This window comes from Podarcis raffonei, chromosome 1 (assembly GCF_027172205.1).
Source record: "Podarcis raffonei isolate rPodRaf1 chromosome 1, rPodRaf1.pri, whole genome shotgun sequence".
In the NCBI taxonomy this organism is placed as follows: Eukaryota; Metazoa; Chordata; class Lepidosauria; order Squamata; family Lacertidae; genus Podarcis; species Podarcis raffonei.
In genome coordinates, this window is record NC_070602.1 from 118,000,541 (window position 1) to 118,022,558 (window position 22,018).

Consider the following 22,018-nt stretch of genomic DNA (forward strand, 5'->3'; position numbering starts at 1 on the left):
TGCCAGAAGTGGTTTAGTCATGCTGGCCATATGACCCGGAAAGCTGTCTGTAGACAAATGCTGGCTTCCTCGGCCTAAAAGCGAGATGAGCGCCACAACCCCATAGTTGCCTTTGATTGGACTTAACCATCCAGGGGTCCTTTGCCTTTTTACCTTTTACCAGGGGATGGGGTAATCCCGTGGTACAAGCCTACTTCTGCTCACAGTTCCTAGGTCCCAAGCCAAGACCTTAATGGAGACCCATGCGATCCCTAAAATCCAGTAACCAGAGAGTGGCCAGACAGCAAATATGGCTACTATAGGTCTTGGGTGTGTGGTCGGGGTCAAACTGCCATGATTACATTCACTCCTGTTGGATTTCCATATTCTGTGTTTTGACCTGTTGTGCTAGGTATGGTGTTTCCAACCATGCAAGAAAAGGGGATGCACAAAGCATGGTAAATAATGCTTCTCTCCATTTTTTGTTCTGTTTTACGTCAAGTTTTTGCTGGAATACCGAAGGAAGGCAGAGAGACTGCTGTTTTGCTGATGTAAGCAGAAATGTGACGGGAGAAAAGGCCTGGCCTTCTCACATAATAATAATAATAATAATAATAATAATAATAATAATAATAATAATTTATTATTTGTACCCAGTCACTCTGGGCGGCTTCCATAGAAACCAAAAATACACTAAAATCACACATTAAAAACTTCCCTGAACAGGGCTGCCTTAAGATGTCTTCTGAATGTCAGATAGTCGTTTATCGCTTTGACATCTGATGGGAGGGCGTTCCACAGGGCGGGCGCCACTACCGAGAAGGCCCTCTGCCTGGTTCCCTGTAGCTTTGCTTCTCGCAATGAGGGAACCGCCAGAAGGCCCTCGGCGCTGGACCTCAGTGTACGGGCAGAACGATGGGGGTGGAGATGCTCCTTCAGGTATACTGGGCCGAGGCCGTTTAGGGTTTAAAGGTCAGCACCAATACTTTGAATTGTGCTCAGAAACATACTGGGAGCCAATGTAGAACTTTTAAGACCGGTGTTATGTGGTCTCGGCGGCCGCTCCCAGTCACCAGTCTAGCTGCTGCGTTCTGGATTAGTTGTAGTTTCCGGGTCACCTTCAAAGGTAGCCCCACGTAGAGCGCATTGCAGTAGACCAAGCGGGAGATAACCAGAGCATGCACCATTCTGGCGAGGCAGTCCGCAGGCAGGTAGGGTCTCAGCCTGCGTACCAGATGGAGCTGGTAAACAGCTGCCCTGGACACAGATTTGACCTGTGCCTCCATGGACAGCTGCGAGTCCAAAATGACTCCCAGGGGCACAGTTACCCCATTCAGGACCAGGGAATCCTCCACACCTGCCCGCCTCCTGTCCCCCAAGAACAGTACTTCTGTTGGTGGTTGTGCATTTCTGAATATATAGCAAGCATGGGGTGGGGTGGGGAGGAGATGTTGTGAAACTGCTCCTCTCAGACAACTTGCCACTTGCCAGTGCAAGGAGATCTGTCATCACAATAGCCAAATTTTCTCCACAGACTGTCAGGATGGAGAAAAGTATTTCCAGTTGAATTCCTGGCAGACTTTCAGTACCCAACATTGAAACATTTGTTTTTCTTGAGACAAAACATTCCAAATTCTGTCAGACAGTCTTCACTGTGTAACATCTTCACTCGTCAAGCAGTGTTCAGATGGACACTGAATGACCCACACTTACTACAGTTCTACTGTAGTTTATAGTCATATTGCTTACGCACACTAATACGCATGTGTGTGTGTGTGTGTGTCTACATCTATAACACACACACACACACACACTTCCATCCCTCAACTTAGCACTGGATATTTTAGAATAGCTTTGGGGCTGGAGAGAAAATCATCCCTTTTCTACATTTAATATTTGGAAATGCTCTAGGGTTTGAGGAAAACATTTTCATTAAAATGTTTGATGTTGTAAAAGTGCTCCAGGGCAGTTAGATTGCTTCAGTCAACATTTCAGAATTGCTTCAGGACTGGTGCAAAGATTTGATGAAGTGTCTCTGTTTTAATTTTTTCCAGCTGGAGAATATATATATATATATATATATATATATATATATATATATATATGCAAAAGAGTTTCATATGAAAAGAAAAGGGATAAATGAACATAGCAATATTAAGCATCACCCTGTCTGTAACCAACCAAAAGGAAGGAAAAACCCCAAGAGAATTTTTCTTACCATTGATTTCTATTGTTATAAGTCTTCCTGAGGAAATTTCAGGATTAGGAATGCCCTCTGGAAGAATATGAGAACAGAAATTTGTTTCCCAGAGGACATTCCTGGAGCATGTAGGAAGGGATATTCTAATTGCTCCTCCAGCAGTTGGGGCTGCCCTATTTCCTAGACCAGGCTTTTATACCCCAGGGATAACAGGGAACAGGACATGGGTACACTCTCTAGAAGATGAGACCAGCTTCTGGGGAGGGTAGGAGAAGACCTCTTGGAGGACTGGGAGTTTCAGGTCCTTTTACATTTGTAGGGTTGCCATGTTTTGAAGAGGAAAAAAGAGGACACACCTGCTGACTTCTACTTCTACTTTTAAATACTGACGCGGGTGGCGCTGTGGTCTAAACCACAGAGCCTAGGGCTTGCCGATCAGAAGGTCAGCGGTTCGAATCCCCGTGACGGGGTGAGCTCCCCTTGCTGTGTCCCTTTTCCTGCCAACCTAGCAGTTCGAAAGCATGTCAAAGTGCAAGTAGATAAATAGGTACCACTCTGGCGGAAAGGTAAACAGCGTTTCCATGCACTGCTCTGGTTCGCCAGAAGCGGCTTAGTCATGCTGGCCACATGACCCGGAAACTGTACGCTGGCTCCCTCGGCCAGTAAAGCGAGATGAGCGCCGCAACCCCAGAGTCGTCCATGACTGGATCTAACGGTCAGGGGTCCCTTTACCTTTACTTTTAAATATAGATTGCTATGACGACTCTACCCATGGAAAAGAGGATGTATCCTGGAAAAAGAGGACATATGGAACACAACCTTGATGGCAGAAAGTGAGGAGGAATTAAAGAACCTTTTAATGAGGGTGAAAGAGGAGAGCGCAAAATATGGTCTGAAGCTCAACATCAAAAAAACGAAGATCATGGCCACTGGTCCCATCACCTCCTGGCAAATAGAAGGGGAAGAAATGGAGGCAGTGAGAGATTTTACTTTCTTGGGCTCCATGATCACTGCAGATGGTGACAGCAGTCACGTAATTAAAAGACGCCTGCTCCTTGGGAGAAAGGCGATGGCAAACCTAGACAACATCTTAAAAAGCAGAGATATCACCTTGCCAACAAAGGTCCGTATAGTAAAAGCCATGGTTTTCCCAGTAGTGATGTATGGAAGTGAGAGCTGGACCATAAAGAAGGCTGATCGCCAAAGAATTGATGCTTTTGAATTATGGTGCTGGAGGAGACTCTTGAGAGTCCCATGGACTGCAAGAAGATCAAACCTATCCATTCTGAAGGAAATCAGCCCTGAGTGCTCACTGGAAGGACAGATCCTGAAGCTGAGGCTCCAATACTTTGGCCACCTCACGAGAAGAGAAGACTCCCTGGAAAAGACCCTGATGTTGGGAAAGATGGAGGGCACAAGGAGAAGGGGACGACAGAGGATGAGATGGTTGGATGGTGTTCTTGAAGCTACCAGCATGAGTTTGATCAAACTGTGGGAGGCAGTGGAGGACAGAAGTGCCTGGCGTGCTCTGGTCCATGGGGTCACGAAGAGTCAGACTAAACGACTAAACAACAACAACATTTGTGTTTGGACTTTCGTCGTCTCCCATGCATGTTCCTCCTTCATTTCAGCTCGTGCTTCTTAGAGAAAGAGTGAAACCTAGGTGTCAGGGAACGGTCTGAATCAGAGGATTGGGGAAGGCATTCTCAGGCAGATCAGCTCTTTTCTGAAGAGGAGCTGTAGGGAAAAGATTCATCCCCCCTTGTCTCCAGCGGTTTCAGAAGCAGGGAGAGACACAGACACCAAGCAGCTTCGGCAGGAATTACCTAGCTATGAGATAATGGAAAGAGAAACAGAAGGGAGGGAACAGCCAGCAGAGACATCATGCTCCACACAAACTAGGCGGTCCATCTGTTTTAGAAAACAAGGAATGCAGAGAGGAGGAGGAACTTTCCGTTGGCACCCAGGATGTTGCTGGAGACAGAAGGGGGAGGATTTAGAGTAGCCAACTACTCTCCTTGTGGAGAGATGTGGATCTTTGCTTGCAACCAGATTAAATAAATAAAAAACTCCTATAAATTATAAACTGCTCGTTAATTCTTGTCTGTGAAGTCACCGAAGGGAGAGGAGGACTCTCCACACCTGGAACTAGGACTGCCCTTAACTCCCAAAAGCTTGTTTCTGGCAGAATTCCTTGAATCTGCTAGGACACAAGCATCTATGCTTGAAAATGAGTCACTGTCTCTGCTCCTGAGAGATCTGGCACCAAGGGCTGAGCATCTGCTTGCACCCTCAATGGTCAAAACACTACCAAACCCTTTGTCACGTGAATGCAAAACTGAACAACACACACAATGTGACAGGCTGTATGTAATTATATGAACTCTATTTTTAAATTCTTATTTAATTCTTTTTTAAAAAAAATTAAAAATACAATTCAACGTGTCATATCAAAATATGTGGTTCCGTAGACCAACTTATCATATAAACAAAACATATTATGAGAAATTAGAGTTCAGCAGATTGACCAGGAAATACAATCTATTGTGCTAGCAATTCTTATATCAATCTTGTAATGTTCCACATGAAGATGGTTTTAAGAATTCTAGCATTCTTTCTATGCAGGTTTCAGACGAAAGACTTAGAAGAGGCCCAGTTGGGCGAAACAAGGAATTACCCTGGAATCCTTGTCTTATTTTCTGCATGTGCCATTCTCCTCATAATATGTTTTGTTTATATGATAAGTTGGTCTACAGAACCACTTATTTTGATATTTTAAAAAGATTTAAATAAGAATTAAATAAGAATTTTAAAATAGAATACAGACAGCCTGTAAGGTTGTGTGTGTTGCACCCTCAATGGCACAGTCCACTTTACTGCCTCATTTTTCTGGTACCTCTTTCGGCTGCATGCACAGATCAGAACTATGTTAACTGCGATATGCAATGTGCATGCCACAATTCACAAAAAGGCGTTAAATGACAGTTGAATGGGAAGAGGTTAAGAGGCAGCTTGAAGTGGGTGGTGGGTGGGGTTGGAGAATCAACCTAAAGTGGGGGGGGGGAGGGAGAAGGAGGGAGGAAAATAAGTATCCTAGCGAGGGTACAGCAACTGACTTAATTGTTTTACATCTATTTAACTTATATTATTGACACTTTATAACGTACTGTGGTTTGGGCACTGTTTGAGATCCAAACTTCTGTTTTGGATTAAATTTGTTAATTTTGTGAAACTCTCAACAAGTAGAATGCATTTTTGTAAAAAAAAAAACCCAGATGTTAAGATTTTAATCAACTTATTTGTATTATCTGTGCAAGACTTTTTTTTTAATGGAACTTGCATTTCCTTTAATTAGTATTTGATACAGTATTAATATTCCTATTTATCTTTTATATGCCATATGGATTAAATTCTCATTACTTTTGATCTCAGTACTTTTAAAATATGTAAATCAGGAGGCATCCTCTTTAAAGCAATATTTGCTTACCACATCCATTATTGCCTTGGGCTACAGGAAAATATATGAATTGCTAAAATTCCAGAGTTTCACAGAAAACCCAGATACCCAAGCATTCAGACGACTCATCTACACAAATAACTAGCAGGATATTGTTATGAGTATGGGGGGGGGGCAAATCCCCCTAAATGTGTTATGAGTTTGTACCAGCTCCTCCCCATAATTATTGGATTTAGTAAAAGTGAAGAATTAAGTAGGGGTTGATTAAGGTAAAAGGTAAAGGTAAAGGACCCCTGGACGGTTAAGTTAAAGGCGACTATGGGGTTGCGGCGCTCATCTCACTTTCAGGCCAAGGGTGCCAGCGTTTGTCTACAGACAGCTTTCCGGGTCAGGTGACCAGCATGACTAAACCGCTTCTGCCATAACGGAACACTGTGATGGAAACCAGAGCGCATGGAAACACCATTTGCCTTCCCTCCAACGGAGCGGTACCTATTTCAAACTGCTAGGTTGGCAGGAGCTGGGACAGAGCAATGGGAGCTCACCCCGTTGCGGGGATTCGAACCGCATACAGTTAGAGCTTAATAATTATTTAACAACAACAACAACAACAACAATAATAATAAACTTTTACAGTGGTACCTCTACTTATGGATGTGATCCGTTCCGGGGTGCCATTTGCACCCCAAAAAGTCAGTAAGTAGAGCGCCGCTTTTGCGTGTGCGTGTGACAAGATAGATCGCTCCTGCGCATGCGTGAAGTGATGAACCCGGAAGTAAACACTTCCAGGTTTGCCATGTTCATAACCTGAAGGAACGCAAGGTGAAGCAAACACAACTCGAGGTATGACTGTATTTGTATCCTGCCTTCCCCGGCTGAGACTGGGCTCAGGGCGGCTAACATCAAATATATAACATTGGTATAAAATCAAACAATAATTAAATTACCTCCTAAAAACAAGTCAGGATCAAATTAAAATCTAATTAGATGGCTTTCCGCAGGATTAGGGTTGGGAACAGTAAAGTAAGGTTGGGAAATAGTAAATTTCACTATTAATATACTTCTTCTTAATTGTATTTCACTATTAATATACTTCTTAATTGCATTTCAGTTCAACAATTACTTTGATAAAATACATTGTTATGTGCCAATGGCTTTAGATGCCTATTAGGTCCATAAATTACCATATAGCATATATTCAACACAAAAAGCAGCGAGAATTTTGTTGTTGACGAAAGACAGCTGGGCATATAAAGGGCCCCATTACCTTCAGTAGCTTAGGGCCTCATCAAACCTAAATCCGGCCCAGAATACCATAGAACACCAGAAATTAACAAATCCTGCGAAACACAACCTATGTCAGTACAAAAAAGGTATTTTAATCTGTTGAAAGTCTTTCTATAAAACCACTTCTTCACCAAGTACCTGAATGAATAAAATCAAGGGAGGGGCAATCTGAAACACACCTTACTTGCCCTTTCCTCTCTTTCTCAATGTTCAACCAAGCTTCCACTCAGATGCTGGGATAAGACATATATCACAAACACAGGTGCAATAACAGGCTTCCTCAACCTCGACCCTCCAGATGTTTTTGGCCTGCAACTCCCATGATCCCTAGCTAGCAGGACCATTGGTCAGGGATGATGGGAATTGTAGTCTCAAAAAACTGTGGGGTGTGAAACACAAGAGCAGTCAAGTACAACATTCCTAGTGTGAACATATTTACACATGGGGAGGAATGCTTGTCCAGCCAGGAGGTAAACTTCCTGTTTCCTTCTGGGCTGGGACAGACTTCCTCTGCATGTGACTAGAGGTGGGCGTGGCCTCACCTGCACAGGTAATGACAAAAGCACAGGGCAAGGCAGCCATCTCTTTCTTTTTGACTACATGCATCAAAGAAGCAACATCTGCTTAGCCAAAGATGCTGTCTTGGCTCAGCCAAGAGAGGACAAAGGGACTGTCTTCTTATGAGATAGTTTCCAGGTATATGTTACTTTTCTAAGCTAAGTCTGCCTTCTGGGATCCTATTGTGAACAGAATGATGTGTTAGTAAACCTTTTTATACTTTTATAGAAGACTGTGTCGTGTCTTATCTTTTATGAGGGAATAAGGGGAAAATACCAGAACAGTTATTATAGAGGCTTTAGCGAGCCTAAGCAAACGCATCCACTGCAAGTTTAAAAAGGGGAATGTTACTCTGCTAAACTGTGAACTTGTTAACACAAGTTGGAAAGGCTATTATCAGACAATATATCCTCTCCTGCATCCCTGAACATTCCCACAAGAACATCTGGAGGGCCGAGATTGAGGAAGCCTGTGAAATAAGCTACTCAGTGTCACATGTGAGCTCTTAGGGCCAAGCTGGACAACCTGTTAGCTCCCTTCTCATGTGATCTTTATACTGCTCCACTGCAGTGTACACTAGTTTGACTGCCCTCTCCCTCCAGCTTTTAAAAGAAGTTTGGCTCAAGGAATGATCATGCCTTTTGCATTGATTGATGAAATATTGTTAGTAATTGTGAAGCAGATAATTCAGGACTGGGTTTGCAGAATCTTTACTGCATTATAATTTTATAAAGATTAATTACCTTTCAGAATACATTTAATATATTATCTATACAGGTGCCGTCTTCTAGCAACGCACAACTCTCAACGTAGGCCAGGCCATCAATGGGCTATTATCATTCTTTTTCACAGCTGCGTGTGATTATAGATTCACCGACGAGTGAAATTCTATATAGCAATTAATTCAGGACAGCTGAGAGTAAGGTTGGCAACATGCATAATAGCTCGGAATAAAGGGTGCCTAATAGCTTAGAATATGCCACAAATTCGCTTTGTGAACACAGGACTTGCAAAAACTTCCTTACGTATTGGTGGAAACACCTTAGAGGTTTTATTTATTTACAGCAAAATTTGATAAATAAATGAATAAATTGAAACAAAAAGATGAACATGAGATTTGCAAACTTGTGGCCTTCAGGCTATGGGAAGTGCATTTAGGACTAAATTTCTGTGTTTATTTTAGTTACTATATTTATTCTGTAAAATTTGTATAGTAAGGTAAAGGGACCCCTGACAGTTAAGTCCAGTTGTGAACGACTCTGAGGTTGTGGTGCTCATCTCGCTATACTGGTCGAGGGAGCGGATGTTTGTCCGCAGACAGTTTTTCTGGGTCATGTGGCCAGCATGACTAAGCTGCTTCTGGCGAACCAGAGCAGCGCACGGAAACGCCATTTACCTTCCCACCGGAACGGTACCTATTTTTCTACTTGCACTTTGACATGCTTTTGAACTGCTAGGTTGGCAGGAGCAGCGACAGAGCAACAGGAGCTCACCCCGTCGCGGGGATTTGAACTGCCAACCTTCTGATCCGCAAGCCCTAGGCTCAGTGGTTTAGACCACAGTGCCACCCGCGTCCCAAAAAAATTGTATACCACTTTGTAAAAAAACCATCAAAGAAGTTAACAAAAAGAGTAAATGAACAATATTATTTATAGGTAAAGGTAAAGGGACCCTTGACCATTAGGTCCAGTCGTGACCGACTCTGGGGTTGCGGTGCTCATCTCGCTTTATTGGCTGAGGGAGCCGGCGTACAGCTTCCAGGTCATGCGGCCAGCATGACTAAGCTGCTTCTGGTGAACCAGAGCAGCGCACGGAAACGCCGCTTACCTTCCCGCTGGAGCGGTACCTATTTATCTACTTGCACTTCGTGCTTTTGAACTGCTAGGTTGGTAGGAGCAGGGACTGAGCAACGGGAGCTCACCCCGTTACGGGAATTTGAACTGCCGACCTTCTGATCGGTAAGTCCTGGCTCTGTGGTTTAACCCACAGCGCCACCCGCGTCCCTTTAACATTATCTATAAAAACAGTCAAAAACAGCCATTTAAAATATTCAAGTGATAATTAAAACCAGCAATAAGCTAAAAACAGATTAAAATACATGCAAATGCCTCATATATCTGTAGATACACACTCTGCATAGCTGGGTAGGCTTGTCTGAACAAAAATGTATTTAGCAGGCAGTGTACAGCGAAGCTGCCGAGTTAAAAGATCAGGGAATCATGTTTGATATTAATTGTAATAAAACTTTAATATAATCCCTATGGCAGTTCATTTGGTCATGAGATTTCTAAACTTGAAAAAGAATTTAGTTTAGTTTGCTGGTTGGACCCAAATAAATTGTTGCACTTATAGGGTGACGGCAAATGGAAAAACCCCAGGGGAGGTTATGCTTCCACTCACATGTTTTAAAACGAGCCTCTTCTGGTGAGCCTTAATTTTAGCAAAGGCTTTTCCTAATATTGATTATACTGGCAAATTTCCCTCAGCTGTAAGAGTAACCCTAACTATTATTGACTCACCAGCCTGCCTGCTCTGGCTGCTTGGGTGACCTCTGAAATTTATGCTTGATTTTTGCTTCACAAACTAGAGGATGGGTAGGCAAACTAAGGCCCGGATCCGGCCCAATCGCCTTCTAAATCCGGCCCACGGACAGTCCGGGAATCAGCGTGTTTTTACATGAGTAGAATGTGTCTTTTTATTTAAAATGCATCTGAGTTATTTGTGGGGCCTGCCTGGTGTTTTTATTTTTTTTATTTAAAATGCATCTCTGGATTATTTTGGGGGCATATGTTCATTTCCCCACCCCCAAAAAATAGTTCAGCTCCCCACAAGGTCTGAGGGACAGTGGACCGGCCCCCTGCTGACAAAGTTTGCTGATCCCTGAACTAGAGGTTTGTATTGGTTCCCAGAGTACCACTGACAGATAATAACCATCATTTTCCATTATGTCATATTATAACTAAATATATTCATAACACCAAACACCAGGTCTATGAGGTGTGTCCCCCCCGCACCTTGCCCATAGCCTCTGACAGTATTAACAGGAAACAGCTGTGTGCATTTGTGTAGCTGATCTTGTGTAGCTGAGGATTGGTCTTTGCCTAGCCAAATTCTGCTTTTAATTACGACTCTCCACCTTGTTCTAGGGACTTCTACCTGTGCTTTTGCTTTGCCACAAAAGACAATCATGTATATCTTAGTCATCCTCCAAATTTATAAATACTGTATATAAATCTGTACAGTGGTTTAAAGCAAGTAGTTGCATTTGTTGGCTTTACGAGAACATAAAGAGAAAATATTCTACAAATGGAAGATTGGGAGACAAATACGAAAACGCCACTCTCTTATCTCTAATCATAAAGGAGTATGATTAAAGGAAGCTCAGATCTAAGGTGACTTGGCAGACAAAGAGAGCACAGATAAAAACCATCCTGCAATTTTAATAATTTCTTCAGCAATACACAAGCTTAAGCAAGCTAAAAGAGAGAAGTGAAGAGAAATTAATTGGGGAGGTACAATATTTCAGTGAGGGGACCGTTGGAGACATATGCAGCTGTTCTGGAGTGCTCACAGCAGTAGCTAAGCATTGGCAGAAAAGCTGTCAGAGGGATTCACAGAGGATATTTAGGAAAACTTTGAGCAATAATAACAGCACAGCGAGGTACAGTACGATAAAAAGCTTAGCCCATCAACAAAGACGTGGTAAAGAAAAAGAAGTACTTAGTCAAAGGCTCCATGTCAGGGATAGAAAATGAGAGAGTGGGGCGGCGGGGGGGAACCCCACATAGACTGGAAACCGGTTAGAAACAAATTGCTAGCTACTTTGATTTCAAATGTAAAAAAGCATTTCTTTGCTACAATATTTTATGCATAATTGCTGCGCAAGTCTTTCTGAACCTTTTAGTCTTTCTTTTTAACTCCATGATAATTAAATCTAATATTAAAAAGCACAATACTTTCACTTACTCTCCACCCCAAACCCCAAGGTTCAATTATATTTTTGCATCTTTTACCATCACTAGAAGACCAAAAGGGGTTTTTTGTGTGTGAAGTAGGCAATGATGATATGCAAATAGTACACAAATAGTGTTGTGTTGTGTAGTGTATGTATGCAACATTATGTAACGTAACAATGACAAAGCTGCCATTCAAGGTAGTTCTTTCTTTGTCCTTCATTTATTTATATCTTGCCTTTCAAAAACATTTAAAGCCATCCAATTATGTTGGGGGTTAAGTGGCTCAAATTTGACTTTGGGGGGAAAAAATCTACTCTGACGCTAATGGATCATAATCAGTTATGCCTGAGGGAATCAACCTACCTGTCAAGTTATTAGCTGGATCCCCACAATACCCAACCTCTCGTCCCTTGTTTTGACATGAATTTGGGAGTCCAGGTGACTAGAGATGAAAGGCACAGGTAGCTGCTTAGGTTTCCCGAAGCACCCTGATATAAAGTTAAATATCTGCGACAGAGAGTGATAACCACGAAATGTGAAAAGCGGGGGGAGGTGAGGAGAAGGAGATTGCACTGTGACTTCTGTAGCTATGGGGAAAGATGTGAATTTTCAGTAGAAACAGTTCAGTCTAATTCACATAGTTCTGCATAGACTGTACACCTCATTCTGATTTCCCATCTTTGAGTCCTCACCAAAGGATTCAGGCATTAACCAGTTCTTATCAATGCTGATAACTGCATATTTCCCCTGAAAAGTAGTACAGTGGTACCTCGGGTTACATACGCTTCAGGTTACAGACTCCGCTAACCCAGAAATAGTGCTTCAGGTTAAGAACTTTGCTTCAGGATGAGAACAGAAATCGTGCGGTGGCGGCGCGGTGGCAGTGGAAAGGCCCCATTAGCTAAAGTGGTGCTTCCGGTTAAGAACAGTTTCAGGTTAAGAACGGACCTCTGGAATGAATTAAGTACTTAACCCGAGGTACCACTGTACACATAAACAGTCTGAAATCAAAACCACAGCCTAGACCTAAAAATCGGTTATGCACATGATGTTGTTGGCATTGTCTCTTAACAGACAATGGCGTGCACCTCTGACAGTGAAGTCAAACCGCTGTGCTAAGCAGCACCTAAGTGATCTCCCTGGGTCACAAACTTTGGCAGTGTATATATAGAGGCCCTGGGCTGCCCAGATGACAAGACTCTTAGCCTTGCTGATGTGGTCCAAAGGAAAGCAGAGAATATGTTTGGCACCAGCTTGGTGCAGTAGTTGCCAGAAGGAGGCATAAAAGGCACCATCCAACCATCTTAGGGACTCCATTCTCTATTTGTGTAAGGTTTACTCCTTAGCCTTTTCTTCTCCTGAAGATATCCCACAAGGCAGCGGAGGTTTAGGATCAGAGTTTTCCTCCTAGGAGGAGCCAGTGTGGTGTAGTGGTTAAGAGCAGTAGACTCGTAATCTGGTGAACCGGGTTCGCTTCCCCGCTCCTCCACATGCAGCTGCTGGGTTACCTTGGGCTAGTCACACTTCTCTGAAGTCTCTCAGCCCCACTCACCTCACAGAGTGTTTGTTGTTTTCCTAGGTGGTGGTCTACTTTCCTTGGTTGAGGAGCCCCATCTGCCCCTCCCTTCTCTCTACAGCAGGTGCAGAAACTACCTTCTTGACCACTCTTGGTTTTGTCTGCTCAATCCACTGGAACCCGTCTTTGCATGCAGGGCAAGTTCCCAGCTCACCACGGCTTTGAGACTCATCGGCTACCCTCACCTGGTTTAGCCTGCCAGTCGAACAGCTTTTGGAAACAGAGCTGTGTTCTTGTTCTTGTACAGTGGTACCTTGGTTCTCAAATGCCTTGGTACGCAAACAACTTGGAACCCAAACACTGCCAACCTGGAAGTAAGTGTTCTGGTTTGCGAACTTTTTTTCAGAAGCCGAATGTGCTCCGTTTTGAGTGTTATGCTTCCGTTTTGAGTGCCACACTTCTGTTTTGAGTGTTACACTGGGGTCTGTCTGTTTTTGCTATTTATTTAGCATTTCTGTTTTTGCGGCTCTTTTTCGTTTTGTTTTTTGTGACTGTGTGGAACCCAGACCAGCTACTGATGGATTGATTGTGTGACCACAGAACATTGTTTATTGCTTTCATTTTATGGATCAATGGTCTCATTAGATAGTAAAATTCATGTTAAATTGCTGTTTTGGGGGTTGTTTTTAAAAGTCTGGAACGGATTTATCCATTTTGCACTACTTTCTACAGGAAAGGGCGCCTTGGTTTTGGAATGTTTTGGTTTTGGAACGGATTAAGTTTGAGAACCAAGGTACCACTGTAGTTGAAATGTGAATGTTTGGTGATGGGCAACAATCTTTTGTTGATCAGCTAGGCGAATCATATGTAAATTGAAGAGCCCTTCCTTTTGGGGCAAGTCGTGTAGCTAAGATGGATAGAATGTTGTTGTTTTACTTGTGCATTATTATTACTATTAAGACTATGCTTGACCCTCACCCAAATTGAATGAAGGGATATGATATATGCAATACAAAGGACAACTGATCCACAAAGTGGAGAGGGCTGTGCGTTCAGCAGCACTTTTAGTGAATGCTACAAGAAAAGTATTTCTGTTTTTGGTGTGTCACAGCTGCTAATCCTTCGGTCACAAAAGAGCTAAAGTAAATGATAATAACAATAAACCTTGAGATTTTGCCTTGAGGCTTCCGCTGGACTTGCTGCTGAGATGAAATGGACAAGGGGCTTCTCTGCAGACTTCGTCTGTTTTTACCTAGGAAGCTTAAAGTGGTTTTTGTTTCCATTGATTTGTGTTTGCCTTGAGAATGTCTTGGTTTAACTTCATGAAGACATTGTGCACAACAGGAGTGCACAGACTTCCTGCAATTTTTGTGCGCTTTTTTTAAATTGTAAAAAGGGATCATAATATCTAATGAGAAGGTGAGAGAGATGAAAGTTTTACTCTGGATTTACTTCTGAGTAGGCATGCATAGGATTGCACTGCTTAAATCCCCGAAGCAATAAAAGTGTTGACGCCTGCTGATCACATTCAGAGTAATCTGAAGTCCTCCCATGGACTGAAGAAGACGACTGAAGATCTTGTCTCCTTTTGAAGTATCAGCTGAACAAAGTCTTTGCACAGGATACTAACAGTGAAATCCTACATTTGTTTACTCAGAAATAAGCCCCTCTGAGTTCAGACTGGCCTATTCCCAGGTAAGTGACCAGGATCATAGCTAAAGTCAAGAAAACCAGGCCTTTATGATGCTTCTCTTTTACAAATGAAATATTGAACTGTTTTGTTTTCTTCTCAAATGAAAGAGGGCCTTTTCACACAACAATCTTCTCATTTGTTGTACACAAGCCACAGGTTTTTGCCTTGGTGGTGTTGCACTATTCAAACTCCAATATTTCATCACTGATAGAGATGCAGGTTTATTGCAGTCGGTATTTGGTGGTTTTGTGTGTGTCATGAGTCCCAATTAATCATCGGACATGAACGACACATTTCCTTTCACCATGGTGGACAGATGCAAAAGAGAACAGGGTTCTCAGCACTGTTTGGGAGAATGGGAAACTTCTGCAGGTGATACAATAGTTTTGCAATATATTTTTCCTCAGACTGACTGCCAATTTTAAAATATTGTTCTTAAAGCCATGAGAGGCATGTTACAAGATTTGTTAAAAATAACCCAGTTAGCAGCATGTTTTCATGAGTGACACCGCGATGGCTTATTTGTCTTTAATGCATCACTTCTGAAACGTAATATAGAAAGTAATGCTGAAAACAGATGAGACTTATGTATAAGATCAAATTCATCAACATTCTGATTTGCATGGATCATTTTAAAGTTTCAGGAAATGTGTGGGAAAGAGCTGGGAGAGATTTGCAGCTGAACCAATGCGACTTACTCCAAAGTAAGCATGCATACATGGGACGCGGGTGGCGCTGTGGGTTAAACCATAGAGCCTAGGACTTGCTGATCAGAAAGTCGGAGGTTCGAATCCCCGCCATGGGGTGAGCTCCCGTTGCTCGGTCCCTGCTCCTGCCAACCAGTTCGAAAGCACATCAAAGTGCAAGTAGATAAATAGGTACCGCTCCGGCGGGAAGGTAAACGGCGTTTCTGTGTGCTGCTCTGGTTCGCCAGAAGCAGCTTCGTCATGCTGGCCACATGACCCGGAAGCTGTATGCAGGCTCCCTCGGCCAATAAAGTGAGATGAGCGCCGCAACCCCAGAGTCTGTCACGACTGGACCTAATGCTCAGGGGTCCCTTTACCTTTACCTTTAAGCATGAATACTGCACAGAGAGAAACTTTCAGCATTGCTGGATCCCTCACAGCAACGTACTGGGAACATTATAATAAAGGGAAGCAGTGCGGGAGAGGAAGCAATCTGGAGTGGACAAGAGGCAGTTGTGAAATGGGTCACTTAGTCATATAGCTCTTTCCTAAAGGTGCTGTTTGTGGGAAAGGACCTATCAGGGTGGCTTTGCCTTCATAACTGAATGAGCGTCTCCACCCCCATCGTTCAGCCCAGAAACTGAGATCCAGCTCTGAGGGCCTTTTGGCGGTTCCCTCCCTGCGAGAAGTGAGGTTACAGGGAACCAGGAAGGGCCTTCTCGGTAGTGGCGCCTGCCCTGTGGAACGGCCTCCTATCAGATGCCAAGGAAATAAACAACTATCTGATTTTTAGAAGACATCTCTGATGTCTGCCCTGGTTAGGGAAGTTTTTAACATTTGATGTTTTATCGTGTTTTTAATAATCTGTTGGGAGCTGTCCAGAGTGGCTGGGGAAACCCAGCCAGATGGGCAGGGTATAAATAATATTTTTTTTAATTATTATTTTTTATTATTATCTGTGAGTAAATGTGAAAATGAGTCCGCAATCCCATGTAGGTACTTTCTTGTAAGGTGACCAGATGAAACAGAGGATGTGACTCCTGTATCTTTAACAGATGTGCAGAAGAGGGAATTCCAGGACGTGTGGTTTGCATGACGAGCTTCATCTGCTGAAATTCCCTCTTCTACACAGCTATTAAAAGGTATAGAAGCCCTGTCCTCTATTCATAGAATCACTGAATTGTAGAGGCGGAAGGGGCCCCAAGGGTCATCTAGTCCAACCCCCTGCAAGGCTGGAAACTTTTGCCCAACATGGAGCTCGAACCCACAACTCCAAGATTAAGAGCCTCATGCTCTGCCAACTGAGCTATCCCATCTGGTCACCTTCCTTACTTGTGCAGGACTGGGCTACATGTATGGCACGTTGACATGGCAGCCCATTGTATACCCTTATGTGCTAAATTTATTCCAAAATAATAAACGGCACTGCATTTGCCATTTCATTTTAGCTCAAGCACTGTACGCTCAAAACTACACACCAGGCACTCGGTGCAATTCAGGCTCACTGGGGTGTGAAAGCATTTGAATTTCCAGCTGAAGAGCTGCGCTTTCAAAAGCACTGGAATAGGCTATTAGTCTTCAACAGGTTCATATCTTTAACACTTACTCATTTAAGAGTGATTGATAACCACTGCTTCCTTTAAGTGCTTTAAACACATTACCAAGAAAGGCTGTGGCCGCCTGCTTGTTCCCTCCACCTCCTTATTTCCTTGATAGATCAAGGCAATGGTGTAGCCGTTTCTTCATCAGAAACAAAAATAATAATAATTGGTGCTCCTTTGACACAGGAGCTGTCACAAAGCTAGCTTGTATTTGCTCACAATGGACTCTCTATTGCCCCATTTGCAGAATTCTGCCACTTTCACTCAGCGTGGGCAATAGAATCATAGAATCATAGAGTTGGAAGAGACCACAAGGGCCATCGAGTCCAACCCCCTGCCAAGCAGGAAACACCATCAGAGCACTCCTGACATATGGTTGTCAAGCCTCTGCTTAAAGACCTCCAAAGAAGGAGACTCCACCACACTCCTTGGCAGCAAATTCCACTGTCGAACAGCTCTTACTGTCAGGAAGTTCTTCCTAATGTTTAGGTGGAATCTTCTTTCTTGTAGTTTGGAACCATTGCTCCGTGTCCGCTTCTCTGGAGCAGCAGAAAACAACCTTTCTCCCTCCTCTATGTGACATCCTATAGTTTGCTCTGGTAATGCATCTACCATCTTGTTGGGCTACCCATAGAGAAAGGTATTATTCAGCATTAAAGAGAAAGCCAGGAGTGTAAAAGTGAAGTCTCTTACACAGGCTTTGTTGAGGGGGCGGGAAAGGTTTCATTTAGCAGATTTATTGTTTAATATGGAATTCTTTTATAGTGTTCCAGTGTAATGCACACATCCTCAAAAGTCCTGTTCCATGAATAAGTTGTTGTTTAGTCATTTAGTCGTGTCCAACTCTTCGTGACCCCATGGACCAGAGCACGCCAGGCATTCCTGTCTTCCACTGCCTCCCGCAGTTTGGTCAAACTCATGCTAGTAGCTTCGAGAACACTGTCCAACCATCTCGTCCTCTGTCATCCCCTTCTTCTTGTGCCCTCAATCTTTCCCAGCACCAGGGTCTTTTCCAGGGAGTCTTCTCTTCTCATGAGGTGGCCAAAGTATTGGAGCCTCAGCTTCAGGATCTGTCCTTCCAGTGAGCACTCAGGGCTGATTTCCTTAAGAATGGATAGGTTTGATCTTCTTGCAGTCCATGGGACTCTCAAGAGTCTCCTCCAACACCATAATTCAAAAGCATCAATTCTTTGGCGATCAGCCTTCTTTATGGTCCAGCTCTCACTTCCATACATCACTACTGGGAAAACCATAGCTTTAACTATACAGACCTTGTCGGTAAGGTGATGTCTCTGCTTTTTAAGATGCTGTCTAGGTTTGTCATCATTTTTCTTCCAAGAAGCAGGCATCTTTTAATTTTGTGGCTGCAGTCACCATCTGCAGCGATCATAGAGCCCAAGAAAGTAAAATCTCTCACTGCCTTCATTTCTTCTCCTTCTATTTGCCAGGAGGTGGAAGATTGTGTTCTTGAAGTGGGTACTTACTCAATAAGGTAAAAGTTAAAGGACCCCTGGACGGTTAAGTCCAGTCAAAGGCGACTAGGGGGTTGCGGCACTCATCTCACTTTCAGGCTGAGGAGGCCAGCGTTTGTCCACAAACAGCTTTCCAGGTCATTTGGCCAGCATGACTAAACCGCTTCTGGCACAATGGAACACTGTGATGGATGTCAGAGTGCATGGAAACGCCGTTTACCTTCCCAATGAAAAGGTGGAATATAAAAATGGCGGCCAAATGGGAAAGAAAAAGAGGGAAGCTGTTCCTGCATAGAAGAGGGAATTTCTGCCAAATTTATTATTAAAAAACTGGCACAGCAACTCATTGGTTTACTTGTTACATGCACACACTGAATATAACTCGAAATTTTGTGGGGCTGTTTCGGTGGGTTGAAAACAATTATATGCAGCAAGATGTCAGGAAGAGGCATCAGATCTTAATCTATGAATGTTGCACTTTGGCTCACTGCTGCAAGTCATGTTTGTTCCCATCTTGCTGCAAATTTGATCTTGGACATATCTGGTGCTGCTGTCACTTAGGTCACTGCTAACCTGCTGGGTATAAATGCTAAGTGTCAAGGCAGCCTAAAGTTGTTTGCCTGAGCAGCAGTTTCTCTTGGCTTGGTCTTCTGCTTCTCTGCATGCCCCTCCCTCTCTGAACCAGATGCAGTATCCTGATTCTGCCCTCCTTCACGCAAGGCCCTCCTGCTTCTGATTTCTACGCACATTGCAACAGGACTACATCTTTAACTGCAGGCGTTTGGTTTGACCATGGCAGCATCCTCCTGCTCCCACACCGTTATTCTGACCTCAGCTCACTTGTAACAGTTAATTCCATCTCCCAGCTGGTTTTCTGCCATTTCTGTCTTGGCTGCCCACCTTCCTCTCGGCATTGTCCCAGATCTTCAAAGCACACCAGTGCGAGTAGATAAATAGGTCCTCCTTCGGCGGGAAGGTAAACGGTGTTTCCGTGCGCTCTGGCTTCCATCACAGTGTCCTGTTGTGCTAGAAGTGGTTTAGTCATGCTGGCCACATGATCTGGAAAGCTGTCTGTGGACAAACGCCGGATCCCTCTGCCTGAAAGCGAGATGAGCGCCGCAACCCCGTAGTCACCTTTGACTGGACTTCACCATCCAGGGGTCCTTTACCTTTTACCTTACTCACCTGGGCTTCAAGCTCCAAGCCCTGATCCAGAAAATACACAAACCTGTAGCTAGCAGACACACACTGAGAGGTGGGGAGACTTCAAGAAACGAACAAACGCATTAACACCCAGTTAACAATTTTCTTTTGAGAGTTTTCTTGGATACTATATGAGATCGTTGTTTTTAAAAGTTAAATCAATAAGCTTACTGAACTGTAGGGGGCCTGGGCCTGGGGTTGTGCGTTTACAAGATGCATGAAGTCCAAAGGGCTTTTTGTTTGTGCATTTACAGTCATACCTTGGGATAAATACGCTTCAGGATAAGTATTTTTGGGTTGCACTCCACGGTGATCCGGAAGTAACGGAGCACGGTCAAAATGACATCATGCACTTGTGTGGAAGCGGCGAAACGCGACCCACACACGCGCAGACGTGCTGTCTCATCTTACGTTCTGTCCAGTATGTAAATGGGGCTCCAGAATGGATCCCGTTCACATCTCGAGGTACCACTGTATTTATAACATGCAATATCCCACCCTTTAGCTCCAACCAGAGCTCTTAGGGAGGTTCATGATAAAAGCCGGAGGCCTGCCCAATATTTTGTTCCCTTTTCACTCTGTTGTTTACTGTTTTCCCATTGCTTGTTTTGAGGCTTGGGCAAGCTGGGTCTTCCTCTTATATACCTGCTGGGATTGACAAGGCATATGACCCTCACCTGAATCTCATAGCTCTCCTGATGAGTGCTTTGGTCTGCCCACCAGATACCAGGCACTCTACTATTCTAATTAGATGTTTTGTTGCTATTTGAAACTGTAGCTGCCTCTGATTAGTTATCATTTAACTCTTGGGGGAAATAATTAGCATCACATGTCAGATACATGGAAGTTGCTGAACCAATTAACCAGCTAGAAGGATTACTGTTAATAGAACCAGTTTTCCTATAACTTGATACTGCTGGATAGTTTTGATAAACTGCAAAAGCACTTTTAGTTGGCTTTCTGTTGCCACCCTGGAACTTTTCTTTATTAGTGTCACTTTGTTTTGTACGATTCCTTGCAAATGAAGGAAAACAACTTTTCTGCTTGTATATGTTGATAATATAATTTTGCTTGCAGACATACATCAGATGAAAAAACTAAGCAGACTTTGTAAATGAGAAGGCCTTTTGCTGAGAAGTCGCAACAGAGCCACCACCGAAATTGTCCTTTACCTGGTCATCACACATCTCCCCTAAGAAGGATCTCAGCAGAATCCATGACATTCAAGACACTGGATAGAATGTATCCTAAGGCTACATCCTTAAGACAATGGTACAACTGTGAGACCCACTCATGTGATCAAAGCATGCCTAAAAGGCACAGCAACACTAACAATGTAGAGATGATAGACAAAGATAGAGTAGATCTGCCATCATGGTGGGTTTCCATTCTTTGGGTGAAAAGCAAGGGAAAAGATTAAAAGGTAACTGACCCTCTGTTGAATTTGGTGAACATTGCCCACCATTGCTCGACTGAGCATCTTTCACAAAGAACAGGTATTCTCAACATTAAAGGGTGTTGGGTTTTATTAGTGTGTTTGAATATGTCTTACCTTGTGTTTCATGCGACCTCAGTGGACAAGAGAACTTGTGATCTGTCACTGAATTGGACTGGCTGGTGGGCTGCAAAGTCTTCATTTGGTCTGAATGTCTTAGAACAATCACTGGCGCCGAAGTGTCAGCTGAACCCTTTATTTTTGGTGGGAGAAATGGGAAAGATTTCTTTTAGGAAAGAAAACAACGCAAATCAATATCTGAATTCCGTTCAGGCAGGAAAACAAAGTGTGCGAATGGATTTGTAAGAATACAGCCTAAACTTCTGGACAGCTTTGTGCAAATGCCCCCAGTTATAGATTAGAACCATTTAGGATCCGATCTACCCAGTTTCAGTTCTGTCGAGGCCTCTGGCGCTCCACAGTATGTTGTTATCATTGTTATTTATTTACTATTTTCTTTTATCTTGCCCTTCCCCTCACGAGAACCCAGGATAGCAAAAAACAACAAAGCCGCAGCGTGGAAATATAAAAAAGTTAAAGCACAGTACAAAGTCAGCCTTAAATTACATTTTACAGATACAAAGGAGGTTTGAATTGTAAATCGCTCAGATAGTGCTCCAAAGTCCTGTCAGAACAAACAGGACTTGAGTTGCCATTTGAATAGTTATAATGTGGGGTGGATCTGGGTAGGGAAGGAGTTCCACAGCTGGGATACCACCATGGAGAAAATCTTGTTTCATGTGGTAATTCCCCCGCCCCAACTCACCCTCCTCTGGATTTATACATGAGCACACAGCACCTGTATTTGACTGGATTGAGCCCTGTCTGTTCCCTGGCCAACAGTGTTTTTACACCTGCGTCTCCGAATGTTTATTTCTTTCCTGCCCCCGGTTCACTCCTGTACCCCGGCACAGA

General features: G+C 43.4%; 1 protein-coding gene across 1 annotated transcript in view; it reads right to left on the minus strand.

Moving 5' to 3' along the window:
• Positions 1-22,018, minus strand: part of MYO3B (myosin IIIB) — a 259,294-nt gene that overhangs the window by 42,104 nt on the left and 195,172 nt on the right. The window contains exon 31 of the mRNA XM_053375945.1: positions 21,161-21,296. Within this exon, the coding sequence (XP_053231920.1) occupies positions 21,161-21,296 (136 nt within the window). The remainder of the gene's footprint in view (positions 1-21,160; positions 21,297-22,018) is intronic.